The sequence below is a fragment of the Emericellopsis cladophorae genome (genome assembly GCF_022114955.1).
Source record: "Emericellopsis cladophorae strain MUM 19.33 chromosome Unknown NODE_4_length_1054762_cov_117_872525, whole genome shotgun sequence".
In the NCBI taxonomy this organism is placed as follows: Eukaryota; Fungi; Ascomycota; class Sordariomycetes; order Hypocreales; family Bionectriaceae; genus Emericellopsis; species Emericellopsis cladophorae.
In genome coordinates, this window is record NW_026250929.1 from 637,325 (window position 1) to 652,225 (window position 14,901).

The window sequence follows — 14,901 nt, forward strand, 5'->3', positions numbered from 1 at the left end:
ATCAACACCACTTCAACTTCGCGTTCTGAACAGCGTACTGGCTTGAACAGATGAAAACCCAGGTTCAAAGATGAGCCGGTGCTACGAATCATGACCATCATCTTGGTCACGCCGCTCAGGCTACCTCCTTAACCGACTTACTTCAGTACGCAAGTACGTATACTGACCCATCGCTGCTTTCTCGTGTGTTGGCGGTTGGCACTGGTTGTGTTTCACGCACAGATTGCCACTGGACTAGAGACTGGGCAAGTGGCTCCATGTCTCTGATAGACTGGTAATAGTAGACCAAGTACTCCGCAAACTCGCTCTTTCCCACCTGTTGTGCAAGAGGAAAGAGCAACCGGCGGAATCTTCCCTCACCTCCGGATCGTCATGAGAGACCTCTATGGCTCACCTAAGGTACTAGAATGTTCCCCACGACACCCGGACTAGAGCCCACAACAAGCTTCGTGCAATCCGCCTCAGTCGATACCGACGTCTTTCAAGCTCCAGGCTCAACTATCAGCCACGTGATTGACATGAGGTCTTCCGAGATAGCCGGTCAGGGTCAAGTTCCGAGTCAGCTTATATGGAGTTTTTTTCCTCATTACGGATACTCTACCAACGGAATTACTTCTCAGTTCTAGAGTTCCTAGGACGGCTGCCAACATAGTAGCCACGACAATGCACATGCGAGGCCATGCCGTTACCAACCACGGCCTGCGCTCCACCGCCAAAGCGATATACCCTGAGCGAAATCAACAATACACTACGTAATATCTATGCCGCCGAATGTCACCATCTCAGCCTCCTCTCCCCAGCAATTGCGGGCGGCGCGCCATGTCCCATGGGGCATGATACCATTACGGTATAATTACTTCTATGTATGTCACGATGTGCCTGGATTGGCAAGCCAAAACTGGGGTTGCCAGGCTCATGTCAGTAGCATCAGACGCGATGGATCACGTGCCCCAGCGTGAGTGCTTGGCAATTGAAGGCGACACGGCCAGAACAAGGGACATGAGCTGATATTACTCCGTGCGCAAGGGTACAAGCTCAACAAACATACAAGGCAGACTTGCTGGTGCAGGCAAGTCGCGGTTGCGTGTAATGGTTGACACCGGTGTCGCCAAGGGACCAGACCATTCCCACACGTAACAGCAGAACCTGCCACCCATCACGACAAAAGTGCGACACGGTCGCCCCAGACCGATAGGATCAGAACCTCTGGCTGGGTGTTTCCAGCGCCCGTCCCGTGAATGCACCTGGTCCATTACTGGCCACCAGTCCACGTATCACGACGACAGTCGCCTCATGAAGAAAGTCTGGAGGCTACCCACACAGACAAGGCAAAGAGCTTATCTCCCACTTGAACTTTCTGGGCTGACAAGAATGTCGCAAAGGTTCTTCGAAGCATCTTTCCAGAAGCAGTGGCGGCTAGTGCGACGAAAGCTGATTCGCTCGTGGTCGTGTGGCCAAGGTGAGCACTGCATATCATGCCCACCTAATAATTACGTACGTTAGTATTACTGGGCGTGGTAATCAAGCACTTCCTAATCCCAGGCTACTGCGACATATCCGTCCCTCATCAGTGTTTGCTCCACTCTCGGGTGCGCCTGCGACATGGAGGGTTGCCTCCGAAAGAATCGCGATCTGCCGCTCTAGACGAAAGGGATCGCCGGGGCCTGCTCTCTAGACTCTTGCTGATGCAATGGGAAAGCGGAATGGTGAATGGAATGGGCACTCGCCCATTGATCCAATCAGCTTAGGTGTACTGCGCTGACTTGCTCAAACATTTGCCAGCGCCTACGAGGGGGCTCGGAACTTCAGATCACATGCGCCAAGCCATCATTGGTGTGCCACGGATTCTCGAAAAATTGTTGGAAGATTGGAACATGGAAGGTCCTTTCAAAGCCGAATGAAAAAGAGGGTCATTGGGGAAAACTGAAAGATGGTGTGGCGGCTGGCTGCGGCTCAGATGGTGGACATAAGAACTCGAGCACGATGTGGTCTAAGCGCCCGCGCTCAATTCAGCTTTCTTGTGTCCGCTTCGCGTTCGGGGATGGAGTCCATGCCCACCGTTTCTTGCGGCGCTTTGGATCCCGAATCCGTTTTGCGCCCAAGATTAAGGTTAACGAGAACCCCGGGTTGCATGCGCCTCTGCTCGACTACATGTCGCCATCTCGTTGGTGCCGCACTAGGGCTATAGTTGGGGGGGGCGTCAATCAGCTCAGTCGCCCATCCGCGACCACAACGACTTTTCACAGCAGCCAGTCACCGAGCCGAGGGAGACGATCGATGCACCGAGTGAGCTTGTCCGCCACGTTGTGTGCCTCGACGTGCAGTCCGTTTCGTGGACCGTGCACGGCAGTACCTACGAGTAGTGTGACTGGGGGCGGCAGATACTGATAAGAGTGGAGGAGAGCCCTGGCGCGACGGATCACTCCATTCTCTTGGCTCTTGGCACTACACGGCATCCGCCAGGCGGCCAGTGTCGCTTTTGAATCTTGATTCCTGCTGCCTACAGAAGCCCGTTCTGCCTCACTCCCCCCCCCCCCGGCACACACACCTATACGCACAAGTAAAGCCAGGATTGGGTGTTGCAGAGTCCTCCCGTCGCCCTTATCGCCTCTGCTTGTGTCACAGTGCGAAGCTGACCGCTGGAATGGAAGACGTGAGCAGATTCCCTGGACAGCAAGTCGGCTCTCGACCGACGGCCAAAGGAATCATCGCTATCAGCGCTCTGCACAACAGCTGCAACTAAGCCCCTAGTGGTCTAGGGTCGCGCTTATCAGTTATCCCCACACGCTCGAGACTCTTGCGCTCGCGAATCCTTGACAACCTGTTGCTGCATGCGCCACTCAGATGTGTAAGATGAACCTAGCAACCTTCCCAGTTGGGCAAGTCTGCCCCAGATCAGTTCTTGGTCGCTTGCAGTCTTCTGCGGTCCGACTTGGGGAGGAGGAGGAGCGGGCAGACCGAGCTGGTCAGCGGGAAACGACGGTTGTCGATTCATTGGGTGGTTGCTGTTATCAGGACCAGCATGGGTCTTCAAAGTTCTTGTTGGTTTGTCGACACGAACCCTGGCAGTTCCTGCTCCCCTCTCCGTCTCCATGCCCATGGTAGCCGTATAAAGTCGAGAAGCGCTGCCGCCCTCGTCAAGCCGACTCCACTGCCCTCTTTGCGCTCCTACTCTGCACACGACTTTGCCAGGCCCGTCTCTCGGATCCAGGTCACTGCCGCCCACCATGAACGCATCAGAGAAGAACGAGAACATCATGGAGAACCAGCCTCAGGGCACGATGATGGACCACGATGTCAAGGGCGCCACCGCCGAGGACCCTTCCTCTGTCGACTCTCGGGGTTCTCCTGTTGAAGAATACCCTGAGACCGTGGAGGAAAAGCAGCCCATGGGCCGCCGGATCTGGAAGTCGTTCAAGACGCCTGGTTCGGCCTTGCAGATCGTCTCTGCCGCGCTGTTGGCGGTGGCCATTGGCCTGATCGTTTCGACTCAAGTCGACAAGGTCCCTACTCCGGCTGTCGAGATTCTCAACATCCCAGGCGACCTCTGGCTGCGTGCCCTTAAAGCTGTCGGTGAGTAGCTTCGTTTGTCCGAGCAACGTGTTGTCGGCATCAGTCGCTAATACCTGCCCCCAGTTCTCCCCCTCATCATCTGCGCCATGATCCTCGCCGTCTCCCGTCTACGTGATATGGCCGACGGCAGTGGCGGCAGGCTCGCAAAGTGGACCATTGGCTACTACGTTCTCACGACCTTCCTCTCCATTGTCATGTCCTGCATCATGACCGCTTTCGTCTGGGGCCCCCGCTTCATCGAAGTCAGCGACGACTCGCTCGACATCAGCGAAGCCGACCAGGCCACCGCTGATGAGAAGGCCGCCAGCGGTGATGCGAACCCACCTCACATTGTGGTGAAGACGCTGTTCCGGTCTTTCATCACCCAGAACGTCTTCTTTTCCCTGTCCAATGACGAGCTCCTCGCCATTCTCATCATGGCCTGCGTTATTGGCTACCTTATCAAGTCCAAGGACTCGCTGATTTACAAGCTGGTCGTCGAGCTGGAGAGCATGATCATGCGCATCATCACCTTCCTCATCAAGGTCGCGCCGATTGGTGTCTTCTTCCTCGTCCTGTCCAACTTGATGAAGCTCTCCATTGCCGAGATTGGCGCCAACCTCGGCATGTTGATCGGTGGTACCCTGGGCACCATGGCCATTCACCTCTTTGTGATCCTGCCCATTATCTTCTTCGCAGTCGTTCGCCGGAACCCATACACCTACTGGTTCAGGATCGCGCCTGCCTGGATCACTGCCTGGGGTTCTGCCTCGTCTGCGGCGACGCTCCCCGTCACTCTGCGGTGCGCCCACGCCCAGAAGATCCCCATCACCGTCTACAAGTTCACCTGCCCGCTCGGCTGCCTGATCAACATGGACGGTACCGCCATTTACTTCCCCATGGCCGTTGTCTTCCTCGCTGCCACCCAGGGCAAGGTGCTCATGGGCGTCGACTACGTCATCATTGTCGTGCTCGCCACCCTGGCCTCCATTGGCACCACCCCGATTCCCTCGTCGTCGCTTGTCCTCGTCATCATGATTGCCAACTCGGTCAACGTCGAGGTCACGGGCATGTACGCCGTCATTGTCGCCATTGACTGGCTGCTTGACCGCTTCCGCACGGCGATCAACGTGTCTGGTGATCTGATGGGCTCCAAGGTCGTGGAAAGGCTTAGCAAGGTTGTCGACCCCGAGGGCCTGGTCGACGAGACCATGGGTCCCCGTCCCGACGCTGACGGTGCTCGCTACGCCTAAAGAGATGGAAATGTGTATGTAATGTTGGGAATAATGTGGTTGTTTCTGAGCGTGCAAATGATATCATGGTCTTGGTATAACTACTATCAACGACGATTCTACGTTGCCGTGCTCTTTTATCCTGACCTGAGTGCAACCATGCCTTGCTCACCAACTCGTCGCCCTGACCACGCACTCGGAATGTAGAAAGTTGTGAACATGAGCGATCGCACAAGCAGTGGCAGCTGGTGGTAGTGGTGTCCATCGATTCCTCACTGGGAAAGCATGAACAGCGTGTTGGCCCTCTGGAAGCGACAAGTCTAGCACGGGACCCAACACCCAACCAGTCGCTACCAGGGTATTCAATGCTGAGTCATTGATAAACATGAAAACTAGTCTTCCTATTACTTTGTATTAGGTGGTATTGGCACGGAAGTCGGTTGGGAGTGCCTGGCCGACGATCCGAAAGTGAGAATTCCATCATGCCGGCAATCGGACGCTACAGTGGACGACGGTCTCGTACAGGCTACAGTGGCCTCGGGGAGCCCTGTGACCAGCTAGACCCGCCTGGAGAGACCCCGAAAACCGAGATTTTGGGTGCACGTCCGATACGGGCTAAGCCGTAAACGGTAGTAGCCCCACCATTGCGTGATCCAGGGCCGTCCGCCATCGAGACGTGGCCCATGAACCACATTTTCTCCATCCGCCAACCGGACTGACCGTTGTCGAGCACGCAATGCTCATTACTGGCAGATATGGATGGCATCAGCGACTGCTGGGAATGCCGCCGCCCGGGAAAAATTGGTCTCGAGCCGGTGATACTGCCAGAACCAGGCGTGGTGGATAGGAGCGTTGCTCTCCATCCTCTTTCTATACGTACCGTACCTTACCATCCTCCCCTTCCTCACCATCCTCCTCCCTGATCTCATTCACGACCAAGGGCTATACACAACCCGTCGCAAGTGAAGTGATCCAAGATGCCCGGCTTTCAGAAGCAGGCCACCAGCCTGCCCTTTGGCCAGCAGGTGCCTCTCGCCTCCGTCTCCGGCCCAGCCTATGTGACAGCCCAGCTGCTCGTGCAGCAGATCGCCTACCAGCTGTCCGACAAGATATTCTCCTACTCCCCCGAGACCTTTGACTTGGACGCCTCCCTCAAGCAATGGGCTGTCAAGGGCGACAAGAACATTCACGACGCCGTCACCGATGTGCTCCCCCTCCAGAGCAGGACCGGTGCTGGTGCCCTTGCCCTGGGATACATCTTCTCGCCCGACTTTGACGTGACCAAGCGTCACATCCCCCAGTCTCTCATCGCCGCCTCGGGCAGCCTGCAGCAGCTCCGCAACAGTCTCGACCAGCTCTCCCTCCTGTACGGTGTCTCAAGCCCCCTTGTCGCCCATGTCGCGGCCGCCGACTACTCGGCCAGCGAGGGCATCGTGACCGACTACGACACCCCTCTGCGCCTCGCCGAGGACCTGGGTCTTGGCCTCGTCTCCAGCACCTCCACCTACGAGGCTCAGCACATGTCCATCTTCTCGACCCTGCTGGCCTCCCTCATCCCGACCTTGCACGTGTACGATGGCGTCCGCGTCGCCCGCGAGACTCTCCGTGTCGTCGATGCGCTCAGCCAATCCGGCGTGGCCGACTTGTACAACAAGCTCTTCGCCGAGGTGGGCAAGCTGAACAAGCGCCTGGACACCGCTGGCAAGGTCGTCGAGCTTCTCAAGCTCTTCAACGATGAGCTGGGCACCATCTACGAGCCCTTTGAGTACCACGGCCACGAGACCCCCGATGTGGTCCTCGTGACCTTTGGCAGCGTCGAGGGCCAGACCGCCAAGCAGGTCCTCAAGAAGATCTCGGCGGATGGCGCCAAGGCCGGCGTGGTCAACGTCCGCGTGTACAGGCCCTTTATCGAGGAGGCCTTCCTCAAGGCCATCCCTGCCTCGGCCCGCACCATTGCCGTGCTAGGCCAGGTCCAGAACGACACCGCCGTCAACGACGAGGCCGTTCAGTCGGCTCTCTACGGTGATGTGCTGACCACTGTCGCCTTCTCCGACAAGTTCGCCGAGCAGCCCGAGGTTCTCGATATCAAGTACACTCCGTCTCAGGCCATCACGCCTCAGGGCATCGTCGACACCCTGCACAAGATCTTTGACAATGGTGGCGAGGGCAAGAAGCTCCCCTCGCTCATCCAGGCCAGCGAGTACACCTTCTGGGACGTGGACGATTCGGCCACCCTCAACTCGGCGGCGGCCGTGGGCACTGCCCTCGCCAAGGAGTCCCGCAGCAACGTGTACGTCTACGAGTCGTACGATAACCTCACGCAAGGCGGCATCGTCCGCACCGACCTGCGCGCCTCGAGCAAAGCTCTCGAGGCGCCGTACGATGTTGACGCGGCCGAGGTTGTGGTTGTCTCTGATGACCGCATTCTCAAATCTGTCAATGTCACAAAGGGTCTGGCCGAGAGTGGATCAGTGATCCTGAAGCTCGCCAACTTCAAGGAGGACGAAATTGAGAAGCGTCTGCCTGCTTGGTTCCTCAAGGCCCTCCACGAAAAGGCCGCGCAGCTTTTCGTGCTCGACATCTCGTACTCGCCCGCGTTCGAAAAGGAACCCCAGTCCACGAAGCTGCTCTTTGAGCTTGCCTTCCTCCGGATTGCACACCCCCAGGTCTCGTCTGAGGAGTTCTCCAAACTCAACCGTGTCGAGGGACACCCTCCCACGCACGAGGAGTGCGTCGATGCGCTCAACCAGTGCGTCCGCAAGGTCGAGGTCTCCCCGTCGTGGGCCGAGGTGGACGCCGAGTACACCGATCCTCAACTGCCCTCCACCATCCAGGCCAACAGCTTCGTTGCCCACCAGAAGGAGGAGGTCGAGGAGGCTCTCGAGCTCAGCGATTGGCAGGCCGTCGCCAAGGGTCTTGCCTTCAAGGAGGCCTACGGGACACGCACCACGCTCCGCCCCGATCTCAACGTCAAGACAGGCACCATCACGGTCAAGGAGAATCGCCGTCTCACTCCCCAGGAGTACGACCGCAACATCTTCCACATTGAGTTCGACCTCGGTGACTCGGGTCTCAACTACAAGATTGGCGAGGCGCTGGGCATCCACGCCGAAAACGATGAGGCCCAGGTCCTTGCCTTTATCGAGTCCTACGGCCTCAACGCCACCGACATTGTCCAAGTTCCCAGCCGCGAGGACGTCAACCGGCTCGAGTCGCGCACCGTCTTCCAGGCCCTGCGCCAGAACGTCGACATTCTCGGCAAGCCGCCCAAGCGTTTCTACGAGGGTCTGGCCGAGTATGCCACGGACGAGGTCCAGAAGAAGAAGCTCGAGCAGCTCGCGGGTGCCGAGGGCGCCGACGAGTTCAAGCGTCGCAGCGAGGTCGACACGTCCACTTACGTCGACATCCTCGAGGAGTTCACCTCGGCCCGTCCCAGCTTCCACGATCTGCTCAAGATTGTCAGCCCGCTGAAGCGTCGCGAGTACTCCATTGCGTCGGCCCAGGCCGTTACCCCGACTTCCGTCGCCCTCATGATCGTCGTCGTCGACTGGGTCGACCCCAAGGGCCGCACCCGCTACGGCCACGCCAGTCACTACCTCAGCAGGCTCACGCCCGGCACGCCCGTCACGGCCTCGGTCAAGCCGTCGGTCATGAAGCTGCCCACCAACGACAAGGCGCCCCTCATCATGGCCGGTCTCGGTACCGGTCTCGCCCCCTTCCGTGCCTTTGTCCAGTACCGGGCCATGCAAAAGGCGCAGGGCAAGGAGATTGGCTCCATCCTGCTGTACCTCGGCTCCCGTCACCAGCGCGAGGAGTACCTCTACGGTGAGGAGTGGGAGGCGTACCTCGACTCGGGCGTCGTCACGCTCATCGGCGCCGCCTTCTCGCGCGACCAGCCGCAGAAGATCTATATCCAGGACCGCATGCGCCAGACGGTCCGTGATATCGTGCAGGCCTACATCAAGGAGGAGGGAAGCTTTTATCTCTGCGGTCCGACGTGGCCCGTCCCTGATGTCACCGCCGTGCTCCAGGAGGCCATTGCCCTGGACGCCAAGGCCACCGGTGCCAAGAAGGTCGATCCCGTCAAGGAAATTGAGAAGCTCAAGGAGCAGGGACGCTACGTGCTCGAGGTGTACTAGACGGCAGATGGGCTTAGAACTGAAAAATGTGTGTTTGAGCGCGCAGGCGTTGAGGGTACATAGACATGCATCTTTACTACAGCTACACAAAGTAAATGAAGGATTTGATTCCATACGCCAACCTTCTTGTGGCTGGGGCAGTGAACTTTTGGACCAGATTTCGGTGGGAATCTCGCTGGCGAGAAGACACACCTCCTACGCATGTGCTTGCTCGCTTGGATGTTGCCTCCACCGTCTCGTGGCCCATTACACGCGAACACGTTGCAAAGGAGGCGGGTAGGCATCGTATGACTATGTGCCTACCCGTTCGACGAGCCTGCATTGGGTGAGAACAGCTAACTACGCATATTGCCGGAAGCGTGCTCAAGGTTGGAACATGCTCTACTAGGGTGGGTCGGCAAGGGGTCACTACTTTGGTCTCACAGATTGCGCGACACACTTGACAATTCTGTAGGGCAAACAATGCAAGTGACCGGTAAAATACAGTTTCTCTGCTGCGATCATTTCCTAGACACACAGTATCTAATCAGGCACACCCCGTCGCCGCGGGGTGTAGGTATCGTGAGCCTGTGTATCCCACCCACGAATTACTAGCCTCTTCCCGATGGAGGTGCATATTCATCATATCAATACCATACCCATTTCGTTTTATACCTGACTCCTTTGCATACTCGTACTGCGCCTCGTCATATAGTAGACCCTGAGAACGCCAATAATGAAACCGACACGAAACTCCAGAGAGATGCTGAATGTAGAACGAATAATGAGAGAGAAAAAGTGCAGTGAACGCCCGATATGCTGCTGATGAAAAGGTACATCTATCGCACGGCTGTGGCGCCGAACCAGCGACCAAGAACACCACGCTTCTGTCTCTTCTTGGATGAGCCGTCGTCCTGCAGTTGCTGGTACTCTTGCTCGGAAATCTCGTAGGGCAGACGACCACCAGAGTTGCTTCGGTAGCGCTTGCTGTGCTCCTCAGCGTAAACGTGGACTGGCGACTCGCAGAGACTTCCTTGGGCTGCCATCATGGCGTATGCATCGGGCTCAGCGTAGTCCAGAGGCGTGGTCGCGCGCGACTGCTGGCGGCTAGAGATGGACGAGGCGTATGAGCTCGCCGAGCTGCTGTAGATGAGGCCGGGGGTTGAGCCACTGCTGGTGGCACGAGTGTGCTCCCTTGCCGCATGGCGGGAGCGGGAGCGGGAGCCCTCCCTTGAGGACGCTGGACTGGGGTAGCGACGGGCTGCAGAGCTCATTTCGTTTTGACGCAGTTTGTCCTCGCGCTCCTGCATCTTGCGCTGGTGGCGGTCCAGGATCTTCTCACGAAGAGGCTCCAAAAAGTAGTCGAGCTCGGCGTACAGGTGCTCCTCGTGGATGCGCAGGTCCCACTCGAGAAGGAAGAGAAGCTGCTTCTCCATGGTATTCACTTCAGTGCGATCAAAGCCAAAGTTGTAGTGTTTGGTGGAGATGTGTGAGTACTTTGCCCAGTGCTTGTTCTTTGGCGAGGAGTCGTTCAGGTACTTGGCAGCCAAGATAAGAGAGGCGAGGAAGATGCGGTGGGTGGTGCATCGGATGCCGCGCGCCTGTGGTTGCAGGCGAGCCTTGAGGCGGGTGAGGTAGACGAGGCTGGCCATGAGAGTGGGAACCTGGACGTTGGATGAGACGACGAGCTGGCGGATAAAGTCTTCCACAGAAGGAAGAGACTTGTCGAGCTGGTCTTCGGCATCGGCTTCTGGTGTCCTGGGGGGCGTGGGGGGGTTCTTGGAGCGAGAGTAGGTTGTAGGATCGCATGAGATGACGTTCTGGGCGGCATGAGCCAGGAAAGCAATCATGTCATTGTTGACAGGCTGGTAGACAAAGTGCTCGAGAGCCGTCTGGTTGAGCTCGTCTATGGTGAGATGCCTCGATGCCATGGTGCGTTGTTGTGTGGGTGAGCGAGAGTGAGAGTGAGAGTGTGGGTAAAGCTGAAGATCGTTCTTGGTCGGCAAAGAGAGGGGTTGTCTCTAGGTGAAAGCAACCAAAACACCCGTGAACAGGAAAGGGTTGAAGTATAGAGAGAAAGGCGACTGAACAACAGGACAGGAACTGTAAATGTGGCAGCGGATGGTGAACAGAGACTGGACTCGGGCGGTCAAGTGACGGTTCTGTCAGGCACTACTAGTTGCCTGCGACTGACTAGTACGTACTCCCTAGTCGGCCACGAGGCGGAGTGCGCAGGAATGCGATGGTCAGGGGTCTTTGGAGTCTTGGACGTCCAGAATCCCACACTACGGGTGTCTGCTGCAATTCCAGGTCGAGGCCTGAGCTGAGAGAATGCGGGTCGATGTAGTGTCGCCGGTGGAGGGTGGCCGGGATCTTGGCGATGATGGCCGGATTAGGAAAGACGGCTTGCGTAGGCAGTTGATCTGGCCCGGTGGCTCAGCTGTGTGGCTGGTGCTGGTACGATGCGGCGCGGTGCGCTGTCGGAGGCCGAGGCAAAGGCAGCGTTCGACTTTGGTTACTGGCGTCCCTGATATTCCGATCAAGAGAAGCGAGTGCAACCAAGGGTTCCGTGGTCGCGAACGTGTGTTTGTTTGTTTGTTGGGTCGTATGTCCACAGCGTAAATGGATGTTGAGATTTGGATCAACCAGACAACTAAGTAGACAGACAGGCGGTCCTTATTATCCAAAAAGAAAGTCGTAGTGTTGCGTCCTCTCAAAGGGCGTTGTCGAGATGCAGGAATTGAATAGTTCAGGTGATTGAATAATGAGGATCAAAGAAAGGCAATCGTAGGTAATAAAGGGCGAATACAGCGATGACGATGTCCAATGTCCGCTTGGCAGGTCTCCACGGTCGTCTCAATCTCGCAGAGGTATGTGATAGTCGTCAGTGTTGCTGAGAAAGGGTGAGGATATCCCCGGGCAGGATCTCCGCGTGTGGCAACGGGATGGCAAAGGGCAGTCAGTCAGTCGGCCTGTGCGGAACTGCTTGCGAGTTGCAAAGGAGAAAGAGAGGAAACTGGGTTAAGGTGCCCGCCCTTGGAAAGAGTCGCTAGTGAAGAGTTGAGAAAATTGGACTGAGTCCCTGACTGCCTGGGAAAAGAAAGAAGGGGGGAAATCGCCCAGCGAAAATTCCAACGCACGAGGAAGGGGGTGGTGAGGGTGTAGGGGACGTCCGGACTGGATGTCTCTGGTCACGAAGTAGCGTTGAGACTCGCAGGCAGGCAAGCAAGCAGGCAGGTGGACGGTGACCGGGCACCTGATACATTTAATACCAGACGTCGGAAACCCGTGGGGACCCTCACATGTTCGCCAGCGATGCTTGTCGTCCAACAAAACGGCCCTCTCCGTACCAACCCTGCCTTTCTCTCGTCCTTCTTGCTCTGCGCGGTTCCAACTTCCAACGCACGAACACGTTGTCAAATTGGACCTGGCCATCTCGAGAGACCACCGTGCCTGTGTCATGAGTGGCTGCTGGCCGCTGTCAGAGAGTTTCCAGCTGTTCGATGGGGCCTTCCCCAGCGCACCCCACTGCAGCTGGCGGCGGACGGGAGGGCTGGACGCTAGCCGCCTGGTCTGATTGGGCCACAGCAGCCGCATTATGAAACAGTCCCTCAGACGTGGAGCAGCCTCCTCCTGCAGACAGACAGATCTGCTGCTTGCCTCTCTCGCTGCCACTCTCACCCAATCACCCTGCTTCAGTAGCCGTCTGCTGCTTTTCTTGTCTGTGTTTTACATTTTGGCGCCGACCGCCGGTCATGTATCGAGGCAGGCGCCTGCTTACTTTATTAATGCTTGGACTCGTAATGTTAACCAGCGCCAACTGCCCTTCTCGGATCGGAGCGAAACATCAGCCTGCACGCTGTCTGTCCGCACCGTGACTCGAAGCGCGCCACGCTACCGGTGCATCGTCAAGACTGTGGCGTCTGGCCTCGACCTTCTTCGCGTGGAAACTGGAAAGGGACATTTGTGAAGGCGCGCCGCGCAAAGACAGAGATCGGCTAGCGAGGTACCACCATACCTATCGTACCAGTCACTTGGAATTGCTACTCGGTTCTTCGGTCCCCCTTGCTGACGGCCACCTCGCCTCTCTCTCACCACTCATCGGCGTTGAACCGCGTACCAATCACACAATGTCTCAACTCTCAAGACTTGTTTGACTGTCATCTCCTGGCCGGCGACTGTCGAGTACTTATCATGGCCTCCTCGGAGAATGGACGCTCAGCACGGTTCAGACATACCAGCCCAAAGCGCGCATGTATTGCATTACGAGGCAACGTATCTCCAGCAAGGGGAAGGGAGCACACAACCTCTCGTTAACCTCCGTGTGCTAGTCCCAAAACCACGCGCAATCGCATTCCAGACGATGGCGGCTTCCTCCGCACCATCCGTTCCCCTACAGGTGGCTGCAGGCCCTGCAGCCCGGATCTGTCTACTGAGCCGGCGGTCAAGATGCACTGTAAGGTACGTAGTGTGCGTCTTTTCTGACACGCTGGCATTTGTTGCTGCCCGTCATGCATGACAGGCCGTTCCACAAGAAAGCGTGCCCAACCTGCCGACTAGAGTCACTCATGACGGTCTCATTGACCGCTCTCTTGCGCCCATGGTTCGGCAAAAGTCATGCACTTGATGCCTCGAGCCAACATAGCCAACACTGATTAATTGACCAAGAATCATGCGAGCGGCGCGCTCATGTCCTGCTGCCAAGTGACATGTACATACGTACCTTCCTCACATGCCAGTGCGCAGGGCAGCTGAAACACGAGCCACACGGCAGCAAAGTGACCAATCCAGCTGCGTGGAGCATCATCTACCGAATTGTGGCTTGACCAGCGCAGGGGGCTACAAGGGGCCGGCCATAAGGGGCGGTTCTCTCACGTGCTGTACAGAGCTGCTGTCGGTGCTAGCCTCAGCCACACTTCAAGACTCAGCCACAGGCCGACCTTCTCACCGGAATCCCGCGGAGCCTCAGTCCGCATCATCACCGTCAATCCGCAGAGCTTAATCTGAAGAGGCTCACTCAACGATGACGCACTTGTCGGTACTTGTTGCTTTGTAAGATCTTTCCTTCGGAGACCGCTGCGGTTCACGGGAACACGCAATCCAGAGACCTCACCGGCTGGCTACGCCTCAACACCCCAGGTCCGCTGGGGCTGTGCAGCGCGAGATGAAGCGGCGGCCTGCTGCAGGAACCAAATCTTGTGGAACAGACAAGACGTGCTGTTTGACTTGCGCAACCTCGCTCTGACAGATATCCCTTTGCAGGCGAAACACTGTTGGCAGAAAATCAACCGCTCGCTCGTCGCAGGTACGTACAGTTCATAATTAGAGCGAGCGAGCGGCTCCTCTCCCGCACGGGCGCTTAACGGACTGGACCGGTTTCTTAAGCGCCGGTAGCAGCAGCCGCCCCAGTCTCACGATATCGTCCAGAGCCGCGTCTCATGAAACCACGGTGTTCTATTTGTGTGCGCGGCTGTTGTGTCCAATCAGTCGTGCCCTGAAGGTCCCTCTTCCCGTGCGTGTGTCTAGGCGTGGAAGCAGCCAGGCCTGATCGCTCACTCGACGCGCCGCAATGCACTCTGGGCCATGGCAACAAGTTCAGCAAAAGGGCAGAGCGTTTCTCCTCCATGATTGCCATGACAACGAAAAGAGTGCTGTGAAATTTCCATTTGGATTGCGCGTTACGGGCTGCCGCCCTGTCCCTGAACCCCTGAATGCGTGCGTACTGTTTATACATATTTCCGTAACAAAGGGACTGAATACATGCGGATATCATTGTGCCCCATCCGTCCTCTCCCATGCATCACCATCTGGCCGCTCCGCCCACCCCAGGCCAGAGAAGTTCCTGAAGTGCTGATCACGGCGAGTCTTGGTGCCTCGTCTCTGGTCCTCTGTCTGCCTCTCTCTGTATCTGTAGGCAACATTCGCCCTGTTAGCCACCAGCGTAGATCACGTCTTCGCTCTTTACAATACCCTCTATGACAAGAATTGCCTACGCTGAG

At 57.1% G+C, this 14,901-nt stretch overlaps 3 protein-coding genes across 3 annotated transcripts; 2 read left to right on the plus strand and 1 right to left on the minus strand.

Moving 5' to 3' along the window:
* Window positions 1-3,227: 3,227 nt before the first annotated feature.
* Window positions 3,228-4,805, plus strand: J7T54_006573 (Excitatory amino acid transporter-like protein; the record flags this gene model as incomplete). Its single annotated transcript, XM_051503019.1, has 2 exons — window positions 3,228-3,573; window positions 3,637-4,805. The coding sequence occupies 2 exons, from the start codon at window positions 3,228-3,230 to the stop codon at window positions 4,803-4,805; spliced, it is 1,515 nt and encodes a 504-aa protein (XP_051365384.1).
* A 956-nt stretch (window positions 4,806-5,761) lies between these two features.
* Window positions 5,762-8,923, plus strand: J7T54_006574 (sulfite reductase [NADPH] component-like protein; the record flags this gene model as incomplete). The annotated part of the gene is made up of 1 exon (XM_051503020.1): window positions 5,762-8,923. The coding sequence occupies one exon, from the start codon at window positions 5,762-5,764 to the stop codon at window positions 8,921-8,923; it is 3,162 nt and encodes a 1,053-aa protein (XP_051365385.1).
* Window positions 8,924-9,741: 818 nt separating this feature from the next.
* Window positions 9,742-10,833, minus strand: J7T54_006575 (uncharacterized protein; the record flags this gene model as incomplete). Its single annotated transcript, XM_051503021.1, has 1 exon — window positions 9,742-10,833. The coding sequence occupies one exon, from the start codon at window positions 10,831-10,833 to the stop codon at window positions 9,742-9,744; it is 1,092 nt and encodes a 363-aa protein (XP_051365386.1).
* Window positions 10,834-14,901: the final 4,068 nt, after the last annotated feature.